Genomic DNA, 13,132 nt, shown 5'->3' with positions numbered 1-13,132 from the left:
AGGAGGATTCATAAGCTCGCTCACTCTCTTGTTTAATTCAGGATTTACAATCACACACATGTAGTTTTTTTTAAACATTTCACTGGTACAATTAGACAAACTCTGGTAAAATGCAGACTCAGTAAAACAACTGTTGTGTCATGTGAAAAGTTGGCGCAATACTTGATCAACTCTATCAGTCTATTCAGTGCAAAAATGATGAAGCGATCCGAAAGACGTACCAGTGCATACAGAAATCAAATTTTACAAAAAAGGAGAAAGAAATATGAATAATTTATGCATATCCCAAAATGAATACTTAAAAAAAGTAATTACTACTTTGTGCTCTCAAGTAATTCCATAAAAAGTACCTCCAAAGCATTTACATGTTTAGATGAGTGGAAACAAAATGAATATATAAAATGCTGACATAGAATTGCTAATTTTGCTTTAAAAAAAATGAGTTTTATGCAAATATTGAATGTACTTCTTGATGAATTGTTATTTTTTAAAGACACACAAGAGGTCCACAATTCAGATGAGGCAACAATTGCTGTTAAATAGTACCTAATTATCAAGTCATATGAACAATAAAAACAATATTTTTTAACACAATTACTAGATGAGAAATATAACCCAAAAACACAACCGCACAAAAAGCTGAGAAATCCACTCTGACCATATATAGATGTATCAACATATTACAGCAATTGTGTCCAAAATATATGCTCTGTTTAATTCCTTTGATACATGCGAGGCTCTTCTTCACGACCTTTGTCTTCAATTGTAGTTTCGCATGGACAGAATATAGTGGCTTCATCTGAGCTTTGCTGCAGCACGAAGCTGATAATCAGCACAGAACAAACCATACAGTATATGTGAAAGCCATAAAACCAAAATGATGAGCTAGAAAAAGAGCGCCTGTTAGGTGTTAATTCCCCTGAGTCCAACATCAGCTTGATTCATTAAATGAGTTTATGTGCACTCAAGTAACCATCTCGACATCAGCTACAGACTTGTGCAAATGTGCAGGAGAGAGGAAAACATCACATCCATATGCAAAAAGGTTTGAATTATCCTGATTAAAACTGAAACAGGAAGTATTTGTGTAGTAAAGATTTCCAAATAAGGCCAGCAAGCACATCATGCTTCCAAAATAAGACTGTAGTGGGGATGAAATCTAATTATTTATCTGTTGCATTTTTATACACAGACTTGTAAAGGTTACTGCAGTGCATTTAAACACATTTCCTGTATTATATATATGTTTGTTAGGGCAGCAATCTTGATTAGTGGAGCTTTAGAGATAGCTGACAAGATAATGCATTTTTAAAGCTACAGCTTTGAGCAGAAGAACACCCACAGAGCATGCAGAGCTGACATGTCCCTTGTCCATTAAGAGACATGTTACAGAATTTTTGGGTCCAAGCACCAAATAAAATCATTAACAAAAATAAAAATAATAGCCATGCAAATCTGAATTTAAAAAAAAAAAAGTCTGCCTTATACTGGTCCTGAGGGAGTTCCTGGTTGATAGCCGCCTTTGTTGAAAGAGAACGTTCCATTAGGTGTCACAAAATATGCACCAGCAATGAGGAGCAAAACTCCGACGGCCACACCCACTCCCACCATGATTCCAAAGGTTGTTCGAGACCCTGTGGGAGATGGGAAGTGTTGTTACATTGTCGCTCTCAACTTATCTGCTCAGACTTTCTGCTCTGTCTGTAATAAACCCCACATCCCAAAATACAAATGAAAACAAAGAACAAAGCGATTAAAATCCCAGCAGTGGTCCCAGGATGACTACCTAATGGAGAACCACAGCACAAAATATTATAGACAATAAGAACGTATAACGAGATACAAAATGTCATGAAGTAACTAATGAGAACTTACTTGGAGCTTCGCTGATATTGAAATATTTGGTCACATTGCCTTGGTTACTATAGGCTGTGCATGTATAGACCCCTGGAAGCTCAAACGGTAGGGTCAGAATTGGCTCAATCACTTCTTCTTTGTCATGCCATTCTTTTGTGAATTGTGGGAATTCCCAGCGGTATGATGGTGGAGGGTTTCCTTTAGCGTTACAATTTAAAGTCATATTTTCACCAACTGTCATTTCCAGAGTCTCATTTCCAGCCTTGGTGTAGGTTGGTGGGTCTGAGGACATACATGCAAATAAAATACAGACAAATGAGAAATAAATTAGAAAATAAAATACAAGGAAAATCTTCTGATGTTTGATTAAGATCAAGTTAAAAACTCACAGAGTACAGTCACTCTATGCGACGTTGAGCGCATCATGGCAGGACCTTGTTCTCCTGGCCACAAGTTTAGTTTTGCTTCACACCAGATCTCAGCTCCATCATCATCTCTATGAGCAGTCAGAGTGAGGACAGATGACTTACTGACGGGAGATGGACTGGAGTCATCAAATGTCTCAGAATTTAAGATCTTATTTCCTTTGTGCCAAAGCGCAGAGAGATTTCTTGCTGGTGCAACATTAACAATGTCACACTGTATGGCAAACTGTTCACCTTCTTTCACTGTAGTTGAATTCTGTCTCAATGACACGCTGTCTGGCATTTCTGCAAGTAGAAGAAATAAAAAGGATTAATGTCATTCACTGTTCAAATACTAAAACACCTTTCTTGGAAATATATGAGAAAGTTAAGGCTACTTACTATAAACAGTGACTGGTAAAACCTCTTGACACTGACCACCATCACGGGAATTCACATAACATATTGGCTCTAACTCCCACGCTGGCACAGAGTCAATTTTAAAGTCAAGAAAAGTGACACCCCCTGTAAGGTCCACTCCTTCATATGGAGACTCCCAGCCCATTCCTTCAGTCTGGTTAGATAGTGAAGTGCACTTGGCTGATAAGGCGTCTCCAAATCTCACCACAACTCTAGAGGGACTCATTTGTAATGGACAGGAGGCACTTGCAGGGTTTCCTAGAGAAGAAGAAGAAGACTTAAGTTTATGGCAACATTTACTCTGATGTTCTACTAAGCATTACGGTCCTGTTAGTACTCTGGCCTGGTTCAGAGGACTTAAGACTCCGTGCTGAAAAGATGAGCCATTCAATATCTAAACACAAACACTAAACAACTCTCGCCCAATTAGTATTTGAAAGTCAAGCTACTCCAGGATAGCCAGAAATATTATTGTATTATAAAATTATCAATTTCATACTCTTCAGCTCTCCAGATGAAAATTTATTGAGGACCTTTTTTTTTTAAATTTCATAAAGATTTGATTTAAAAAATCCACTCTTTCTATCTCAGCACTTCAAGTGAGGAACGAGCTTCGCAAGATCAAGGTGCGCAGATGAACTGTGTGGCATCCTAGGTTATCTGTTCAACCTGAGCCTGTCACTGGGGAAAGTACCACAGCTGTGGAAGACCTCCTGTGTGGTACCGGTACCAAAGACCTCCCATCCCAAGGACCTCAGCAGCTACAGGCTGGTAGCCCTGACATCGCATCTGATGAAGACCCTCGAGAGGTTGGTTATAAACCATCTGCGCCCCCTGGTGAGGTCTTCATTGGATCCGCTGCAGTTTGCTTACCAGCCTGGCATTGGGGTGGAGGACGCCATCATCTACCTCCTGCACCGAGCTCTGACTCACCTGGAGAAGCCTGGAAGCACTGTGAGGATCATGTTCTTTGATTTCTCCAGTGCTTTTAACACCATCCAGCCACGACTTCTGAGGGACAAGCTGGAGCTATCAGGAATGGACCACCACATGTCCCAGTGGATACTGGACTACCTCACAGAATGTCCACAGTATGTGAGGTCACAGGGCTGTGTCTCTGACACGCTGGTCTGCAGTACGGGGGCCCCACAGGGAACTGTGCTGACACCATTCCTCTTCACCCTCTACACTGCAGACTTCTCCATCAACTCCCCATGCTGCCACCTACAGAAGTTCTCTGACGACTCTGCCATAGTCAGCCTCATCACAGGTGAGGACGACTCAGAGTACAGACAGTGGACTCTGGACTTTGTTGACTGGTGTCAGCAGAACCACCTGCTGATCAACGCCGGGAAAACGAAGGAGTTGGTGGTGGACTTCCGGAGACGCAGACCCACCACACTGACACCGGTGAACATCCAGGGAGTGGACATTGAGATAGTGGACTCTTATAGGTACCTGGGTGTTCACCTGAATAATAAACTGGACTGGAGCCACAACACTGATGCTCTTTACAGGAAGGGTCAGAGCAGACTCTACCTGCTGAGGCGGCTGAGGTCATTTGGAGTCCAGGGAGCGCTTTTAAAGACCTTCTATGACTCTGTGGTGGCATCTGTCATTTTTTACAGTGTGGTATGTTGGAGCAGCAGTTTATCGGCAGCTGAGAGGAAGAGGTTGGATAAACTCATCAGGAAGGCCAGCTCTGTTCTGGGATGCACCCTGGACCCAGTACAGGTGGTGGGAGACAGAAGGCCAAAATAACATCTCTGATGGACAGAGTCTCCCACCCCATGCATGTAGATGTTGCTGAACTGCAGAGCTCCTTCAGTGACAGACTGCTGCATCCTAGATGCATGAAGGAGCGTTTCCGCAGGTCCTTCCTCCCTGCAGCTGTCAGACTGTACAATCAAAACTGCTCCCAACACACATAGATGTTTACATCAATGCTGTAACTGCAATAAGTTAGTTAATTAACCAATTCGCACTACAACCTGGTTTGCCTCTTACCTGTAATTTTTTTTTATTTTATTTAATAACTGTACAGTACTCTCTGTTTATAGTAACCATTGTCCTTAATGTAAATATGTAAGAAAAATTGTGTATGTTTCTGTTCCGTGTCCTGTGTACTGTTTGTTTGTATATTTGTCTTTTTGGCTGCTGTTACAACCAAATTTCCTCCTTGTGGGACAATTATAGGATTATTCTATTCTATTCTATTCTATTCTATTTATAAAATATTTTGATTTAAAGACTTCTAATCTCTCCCCCATGCCTGCTTCATGCCCTGGGGGACAGGGCTATGGCTCTCTACATCCTCTAGCAGACCATTACATGGGGAAAACTTTTGAATACAAGCACGTTGATCCACACAGATGTGCACACGGGTGTTCACTGTTCATAGACATAAACTACACCTGTATTGGCTGCTATTTCCAAGCACAATGTGCGCTGTCGGTCCTGCTTGCTACACAACAACATTCAATATTTAGTATTTACTGCTGTTTACACTTAGCTAGATTAACGTGATGGTGTTGTGTTTAGTATGTTGCTTTTTTTTTTTTTTTGCTTGTTTTCTATTCTTTCTCTCTCAACAGGTGATTTTTCTCTTCTTTCTCTTTTTAAGTGCCCTTTCTCACTGTCCCTCTTCCCTTCTGTTTTTCTTTTCCTTCATCTTTCTTTCTCCCTTTCCTATCCCTCAGTCATGTCTGTCCCGTCTGTAACAACTGAAAATAAAATAAAATAAATGATAACAACAAAGGTTGATCAAATGGACCAATACGGCAAGGCCGTGATGATCCATTTGGCATCCTTGTTGGTCTTCAGACAACAATGCTGACAGCTAAAGAACCAAATGGGACAGGCAAAAATAAAAAAAAGAAGTAAAAAAAAAAAGACTTCTAATCTAAAAGGCATATTTTTTCCCCCCAAGAAAGGGGATCAGGCAGTATCTAAAGCATAACTGGTACCACAAGTTTGTTGCAGAGTTACTTCATCTTACACCATTATACCTCCAACCGATAAATTAATCCATTTCAGAAGCAAAATATCCACTGGAAACTTTATTCAAGTAATTTAAAGTATTGTCTGGGATCAGTATCAGAGACTAAGATTTAACCAGCCTTACTCAGTGACATGACTCATATTTCTCTTACAAAGAAGTTGATAATAATTCATTGCTTTGTTATGGAAACTGCAAATTTTCCTCCTTATTCCTATGAAGCTTAAAGAAATCTCCTCATAAAATTAGCAAGAAATCTGCCCCTTCTGTAAAGAAACAGATCTCTGAGAAAAGCTGGTCTGTCTAGTAGCGCCATAAACCATGTTTCAAAGTTGTTGTTTTTTTTCTGGGTTCACACAAGATGATGAAAAATGGAGATGCAAGTTTATGTAGACACATAGAGTACAATTTCTATTCATATTTATGTTTGCTTCAATAAATGTAACCCCCTCCCCTCCTTTGTTTCTGGTAGCACTTTCTTTTCGTTTTGTTGGTGGTGACGGGGGTCGGACTTGATTGGATTTGAGGGGTTCTAACTTTTTGTTGTTGTTTAGTTTAGAGTGATTGATACAAATGTTACTATATTTCTTCTTGGTCATTTAGTTTCTCTTTCATACATCTCCAGGAATAACAGCTCAGACACTGACCTGATAAAATACACAAACTTGGGTCAATGATTTACAAACTGTGTTTAGTCGAGAAGATCTAACAACACAGAGATTAAAACTGAAATTCACGATTATAAGAAAGAAAACAAATACAAACCCGGTCACGGACAGTAGGACAGCATGTTTATACAGTCCACGAACAGAGCTGATATGTATCAAGCAATGGGCGTAGGCTTTCTCCCGAAGATGAGCTCGAAGCTGCAGCGATCAATTCATAAAGACACAATATGGTAGCTTTATGTAACAAAGAAAGAAAACAAGCTCACCTGTACACGCGATTAATAAACCGAAGAAGAAGATGGACCACACCATGGTTTCAGCAAAGAGGGAAACACGCTCGCAAAGAGAAGAAAAATAAATTAGATCCGGCTGAATAAACTTAGTCACGCACCCGTGTTCCTCCTCCTGCTGCTCCTGTACCCACAAGCTGTGACCAAACCCTAAACCTGTAAGAGAAAAAAAAAAATCCGAAACCAAAAGTAGTCAGGCAGTATCCCGACAGTCACACGATTACCTCACCAAGCGTCCCGTCTTCTGCTCGCTCTGGCTTCTGAAGCGACATTGTGAGTTAAAGGAACAGTTCGAAGTTATTTTTCAACCCCTTACTTAATAAATTAAACATTTGATTTACTTTTGAAGAAAACCTTCAAAAGTTTGCGGTATAGCAACTAGTTTCATTTAACCTTAGCTCAACCTTTAGTTTCAGCTAATTACTCAATTAAACCCTCCTCCTCCAAAGCTTCAGCATTTAATCGTCAATTTTAAAGCATGTAAATGATAAATGTGTATGCAGTTTTTATACAACTAAGTCGCAAGGCTTAGAGCTTCGTCTTTTCATACTGGGTAGAAATGTCTAATGGCAATATTCCCGACTGCACTTGAAGGCGTCCATACCTGTAAACCTGTTGGATTCTCCCACAGCACCCTCCCGAGGACAGACTCCAACAAAACACTGAGAATTCAGGTGCCTTTGTTTCATGTGCACCAAATGTTCCCAAAATAAGCAAACAGTTTATGCCTTTTATAGAGATATCAAATCTGTGTGCAGGACAGAGCAGAGTTTTTCCATATACCTTGTGTCTGTGCAGCAGGCTGAGACAAAACTATATTGTGCTCCTATTGATTTAAATACAATGTATCTAGGCCTACAATTTTCCTTTCGATTTTAATTTTGCTCATGACAACAACCAAAGAAAACAGCTATTCTGAATTACTGGCAAAGAGGTTTACAACCTTGTATATTTTATGTTCCTTTATTACACTAATAACTGCTGTTTACATGCATATTAATAGCAACAAGATGTTTAATAAGAAAATACACTTTTGCCTAAGTGACAAATATTTACAGCACATACAAACAAATACAAATATGTTATAAAGTTCTCCTCAGCCTTCACACGAAGAACTTGAACTCCATTAACCCTTCAATAATTCGGATTATTAACACATCAGTGTGCGGTTTATTTTCAACAATAAGTTATTCAGGCTTTACTGTTTCTCATAAATAAATATAAACTTTTGGATTTACATTAAATATTAAACTGAATATACATTTCATAGAGACATTCAATACGACATATATGGAAAACGGAAGTTAAATAATAAAACTGCTGTGTGTGCACTGCTGGCAGGACAGGTGATAAGGAAAGGCAGTTTATAAATGCTTTGCATTTCCCGTGAGTTTAACAGTGCCTTTTCTGTAGCCATTCAGAGGTGGACATGCTGGTCTGTTCCAGGTTTGCTGCACAATCCAATCATGCTTGAGGTTCAGGGCTGCATATTCTCTTTCAGGATTTTCTGTTAGAGAGCAGAATTCATTGTTCAGTAAATTGTAAGTTGTGCACGTCTTTAAGCAGCAAAGCAGCCCCAGATTATTACACTACCACCACCATGTTTGACTGGTGGTATGATGTCCTTTAAATGGACTGCTGCGATGGATGTAACGGGACGCAAGTTCAACTTTTGTCTAGCTAGTCCACAGAAGACGGGCCATGTGAGCCTTTGTGTTCTTTTTGGTCAGCAGTGATTTTTCACCTTGGAACTTTCCAATGAAGCCATTTTTTGCCCACTCTTTTTCTTATTATTGAATCATGAACTCTGACCTCAACTGAGACAAGTGAGACCTGCAGTTCTTTAGATGCTTCTCTGGGTTATTTTATGACCTCTGGATGAGATGTTGATGCACTCTTGGAGTAATTTTGGTAGGTTCAACAATTTCTGGGAAGGTTCGCCACTATTCCAAGTTTTCTCCATTTGTGGCTCTCTCTGTGGTTGACTGGATCCCATACCATCATATATACCATAATTTAAAAATAGCATTTTTCATTTACTCAGGTTATCTTTGTCTAATGTTAACATTTATTTTATGATCTGAAACATTCAAGTGTGACAAAAATACAAAAAGCTAAGAATTCAAGAAAAGGGTAAATACCTTTTCACTACACTGTATTTAACAAAAACTAAATCAAAATGGATAAGCACATTAGTGAAAATAACGGGAAAAAAAGCCATGAGATTCAATGGGTAGTAGAAGCACCTTCAGTAGCAACAACACCAGTTCACTCAAATAACCATCCTGACATCAGTTACAGACATGCAAATATGCAGGACAATGGAAAACTTTGCCTAAAACTGAAACAGAAAATAACTGCGTGGAAAAGGTGTCCAAAAAAAAAAAGTCCAGGAAGCAGTGAGTCATGTCTCCAAAATAAGCCTGACACATTTTCTGTACCACAAATATGTGTTAGGGCAGCAGTCTTGATTAGTGGAGCTTTAGAGATAGCTGACAAGATAATGCATTTTTAAAGCTACAGCTTTGAACAGAAGAACACCCACAGAGCACGCAGAGCAGACATGTCCGTTGGCCATCAACAGACATGTTACAGATGTTTTCTCCAAACACCAAATAAAAATAATTAGAAATAATAATAATAGCAGAGATGTGCATTTTTATAAGAAGATAAAAGTTTACCTTATACTCATCCTGAGGGAGTTCCTGGTTGATAGCCACAATTGTGGAAAGAGATTGTGCCATTGCGTGTCACATAATATGCAACAGCAATGAGGAGCAAAACTCCAACGGCCACATCTATTGCCAGCATGACTCCAAAGGTTGTTCGAGCCCCTGTGGGAGATGGGAAATGTGTTAACATTGTCGCTCTCAGCTCATCTTCTCAGTCTTTCTGCTCTGTCTGTAATAAACTATCTTGTGTGGACTGAATCAGGGTGTTGTGTGCTTTGTGGTTGCTATCACTACTTTGGGCCAAAGGTGCAACTATGTAACGGGTACAAGGAGGAGGAGAGAGAAGAAGTGAAGTGAGTGTGATGTAAACAGTTTGATGGACATTAAAGTGTGCCTAAAAACGAGCCATCGTCTCCAGTGTTATATACAAACACAACAAACTACACATCCCTAAAACAAATACCAAAACAATTAAAATCCCAGCACTGGTCCCATGACGACTACTCAATGGAGAATCACAGCACAAAATATTATGACAATAAAAAAAGTATAACGAAATAAGAAATGTTATGAATGTATCAGAAATACAGAGATGCACAGAGAAAAACTTCAAGAAATGAAAATACAATTACAAGTGATGAAAACTCACTGAGTACAGTCACACTATGTGACTTTGAGCGCATCATGGCAGGACCTTGTTCTCCTGGCCACAAGTTTAGTTTTGCTTCACACCAGATCTCAGCTCCATCATCATCTCTATGAGCAGTCAGAGTGAGGACAGATGACTTACTGACGGGAGATGGACTGGACTCATCAAATGTCTCAGAATTTAAGATCTTATTTCCTTTGTGCCAAAGCGCAGAGAGATTTCTTGCTGGTGCAACATTAACAATGTCACACTGCATGGCAAACTTTTCACCTTCTTTCACTGTAGGCGAATTCTGTCTCAATGACACGCTGTCTGGCATTTCTGCAAGTAGAAGAAATAAAATGAATTAATGTCATTCACTGTTCTAATACTAAAACACCTTTCTTGGAAATATACGAGACAGTTAAGGCTACTTACTATAAACAGTGACTGGTAACACTTTTGTACACTGACCACCATCACGGGAATTCACATAACACATTGGCGCTATCTCCCACGCTGGCACAGAGTCAATTTTAAAGTCAAGAAAAGTGACACCCTCTGTAAGGTCCACTCCTCCATATGGAGACTCCCAGCCCATTCCTTCAGTCTGGTTAGATAGTGAAGTGCACTTGGCTGATAAGGCGTCTCCAAATCTCACCACAACTCTAGAGGGACTCATTTGTAATGGACTGGAGGCACTTGCAGGTTTTCCTAGAGAAGAAGAAGAAGACTTAAGTTTATGGCAACATTTACTCTGATGTTCTACTAAGCATTACGGTCCTGTTAGTACTCTGGCCTGGTTCAGAGGACTTAAGACTCCGTGCTGAAAAGATGAGCCATTCAATATCTAAACACAAACACTAAACAACTCTCGCCCAATTAGTATTTGAAAGTCAAGCTACTCCAGGATAGCCAGAAATATTATTGTATTAAAAAATTATCAATTTCATACTCTTCAGCTCTCCAGATGAAAATTTATTGAGGACCATTTTTTTTAAAAAATTTCATAAAGATTTGATTTAAAAAATCCACTCTTTCTATCTCAGCACTTCAAGTGAGGAACGAGCTTCGCAAGATCAAGGTGCGCAGATGAACTGTGTGGCATCCTAGGTTATCTGTTCAACCTGAGCCTGTCACTGGGGAAAGTACCACAGCTGTGGAAGACCTCCTGTGTGGTACCGGTACCAAAGACCTCCCATCCCAAGGACCTCAGCAGCTACAGGCCGGTAGCCCTGACATTGCATCTGATGAAGACCCTCGAGAGGTTGGTTATAAACCATCTGCGCCCCCTGGTGAGGTCTTCATTGGATCCGCTGCAGTTTGCTTTACACACTGACCACCATCATGGGAATTCACATAACACATTGGCTCTAACTCCCACACTGGCACAGAGTCAATTGAAAAGAGAAGAGAAGTGACACCCTGGGTAAGGTCCAATCCTCCATATGGAGACTCCCAGCCCATTCCATCAATCTGGTCAGATAGCGAGGTGCAGTTGGCTGAAAAGGAGCCTTCAAGTCTCACTACAACTCTAGGGGGACTAATTTGTAATGGACAGGAGGCACTTGCAGGGTTTCCTAGAGAAGAAATAGACTTAAGTTTGGCATATGGCACAAACAGCGATGTATACATGGCTGGTACTCTGACTCAGTTCAGGGGACTGAAGAATCTCCACTTAAAGGATGAGCCACTCAATATTTTAAAACAAAAAACTGATATTTCAACACCTTTTCCCAAATCACAACATACCCAACACTACTGTCTTTCCTCTCACTTGACTTCGTGCATTAACACTAGAACCTGTTGTCATTCTAGTAAAAAAAATCATTAGACAACTAAAACTACAGTCATCCTCTTTAACGCCCCAGACAGAAAGCTTTAAAGGAGTCTTTTTTCATTTTCATAAAAACAGAATATGTTGGTTTTAAAATCAGATCAGACAGTATCTACAGCATTACAGGTGCCACAAACAGAGGCTATTTTTTTTTTTTTTACACCAGAATACATACATTTTACAAGCTTAAAACAATCTACTCATGACATCAAAAATATGCCCAATCTAATGAACAACATTAGATGAACAATAATGAAAGCTGGTCCAATTAGTATAGCCTCATAAATCAAGTTTTAAGATGCTTTGTGGGACCACGCTTTGTTTCTCCTGTAGATGATAATGTGGTTTATAGGAAGGAGAAAAAAAAGCTGTTTAGTAGAAAATAAAATATTTTATGAACAGAAGATTCTTGTTTGTCACTTGGTAACTTTGTCATACCTTTCAAGGAATTACAAGTTTAACAGGTTTCACAAGTATGTTGTATCATTTACAAGTTTCGCTTAACCTACAGAATCACACGAAAACTAAAACTAAACCCATCAAGCTAAATAAAGCAAATATCAAATATAAAAATACAAGGTCATAGACAGTATGGCAGTATTTTTATATGGTACATTAACAGAGCTGGTATGAATTATAAATTAACGGAGACATAATATTGTAACTTTATATCACAAAGAAACAAACACGACAGATAACAAACTCACCTGTACACGCGACTAAGAAGCCAAAGAAGAAGAAGAAGAACCACATCATGGTTTCAGCGTAGAGGACAACACACTCTCAAAGAAATAACAAATAAATTAGACCCGGCTGAATACACCTAGTCACACACCTGTGTCGCCCCTGCTGCTCTGCCCACAAGCTGTGACCAAAACTGAAACCAAAATTGAAGGTAGTAACACAGTATATATTTTTTTAATGTTTATTTTTTTATGATGTATTACCTTCAATTAAAAATGATATGACTAAAATCTTTTTATTTTATTTAGTTGGTTAGTTATTTAGGAAAGAACAAAACAAAAAAGGGAGAAAAGGTGGAGATAAGATAACTGAGATGACATCACACCTGTGAATGCTTCACATACTCTGTGCTAAACCGGCACAGAGTGCACTTATTTTCAAAATAAAATCAAGACTTTTTTGGAATAAGTTAACATTTTTCCTTAGTTTTACATTGTATGCACCAATGTAAATGGGACATATACCAGTCCACCATTTGAACTTAGTTATATATATTTATATTCAAGAGACCCCATTGATTCGTTTAGACAACATAGAATTTTCACTGTTACCGTTTCTTGTAAAATGCTTGTTTATTTTAATGATCTCACCATCCTTATAATTATCTGTATGTA

General features: G+C 39.2%; 2 protein-coding genes across 2 annotated transcripts; both read right to left on the bottom strand.

Annotated features, from left to right (window-relative positions):
* Positions 1-15: 15 nt before the first annotated feature.
* On the bottom strand, positions 16-6,944 carry LOC102778041 (cell adhesion molecule 3-like). Its single transcript, XM_006798124.3, has 5 exons — positions 6,614-6,944; positions 2,664-2,939; positions 2,247-2,567; positions 1,876-2,139; positions 16-1,634 (listed from the first exon to the last, which is right to left on the bottom strand). Exons 1-5 carry the CDS (start codon positions 6,657-6,659, stop codon positions 1,483-1,485), a joined length of 1,059 nt encoding a protein of 352 aa, XP_006798187.2. The 5' UTR covers positions 6,660-6,944; the 3' UTR covers positions 16-1,482.
* An 890-nt stretch (positions 6,945-7,834) lies between these two features.
* On the bottom strand, positions 7,835-12,862 carry LOC102777865 (intercellular adhesion molecule 4-like). Its single transcript, XM_087840348.1, has 5 exons — positions 12,482-12,862; positions 10,376-10,651; positions 9,959-10,279; positions 9,319-9,471; positions 7,835-8,144 (listed from the first exon to the last, which is right to left on the bottom strand). The coding sequence occupies exons 1-4, from the start codon at positions 12,528-12,530 to the stop codon at positions 9,326-9,328; spliced, it is 792 nt and encodes a 263-aa protein (XP_087696474.1). The 5' UTR covers positions 12,531-12,862; the 3' UTR covers positions 7,835-8,144; positions 9,319-9,325.
* Between the last annotated feature and the right edge of the window lie 270 nt (positions 12,863-13,132).

Source organism: Neolamprologus brichardi, chromosome 4, assembly GCF_056152115.1.
Source record: "Neolamprologus brichardi isolate AB-2024 chromosome 4, ASM5615211v1, whole genome shotgun sequence".
NCBI classification, from domain to species: domain Eukaryota; kingdom Metazoa; phylum Chordata; class Actinopteri; order Cichliformes; family Cichlidae; genus Neolamprologus; species Neolamprologus brichardi.
Note: the sequence above shows the minus strand (reverse complement) of the source record. Positions and strands in the feature narration are given on the sequence as shown.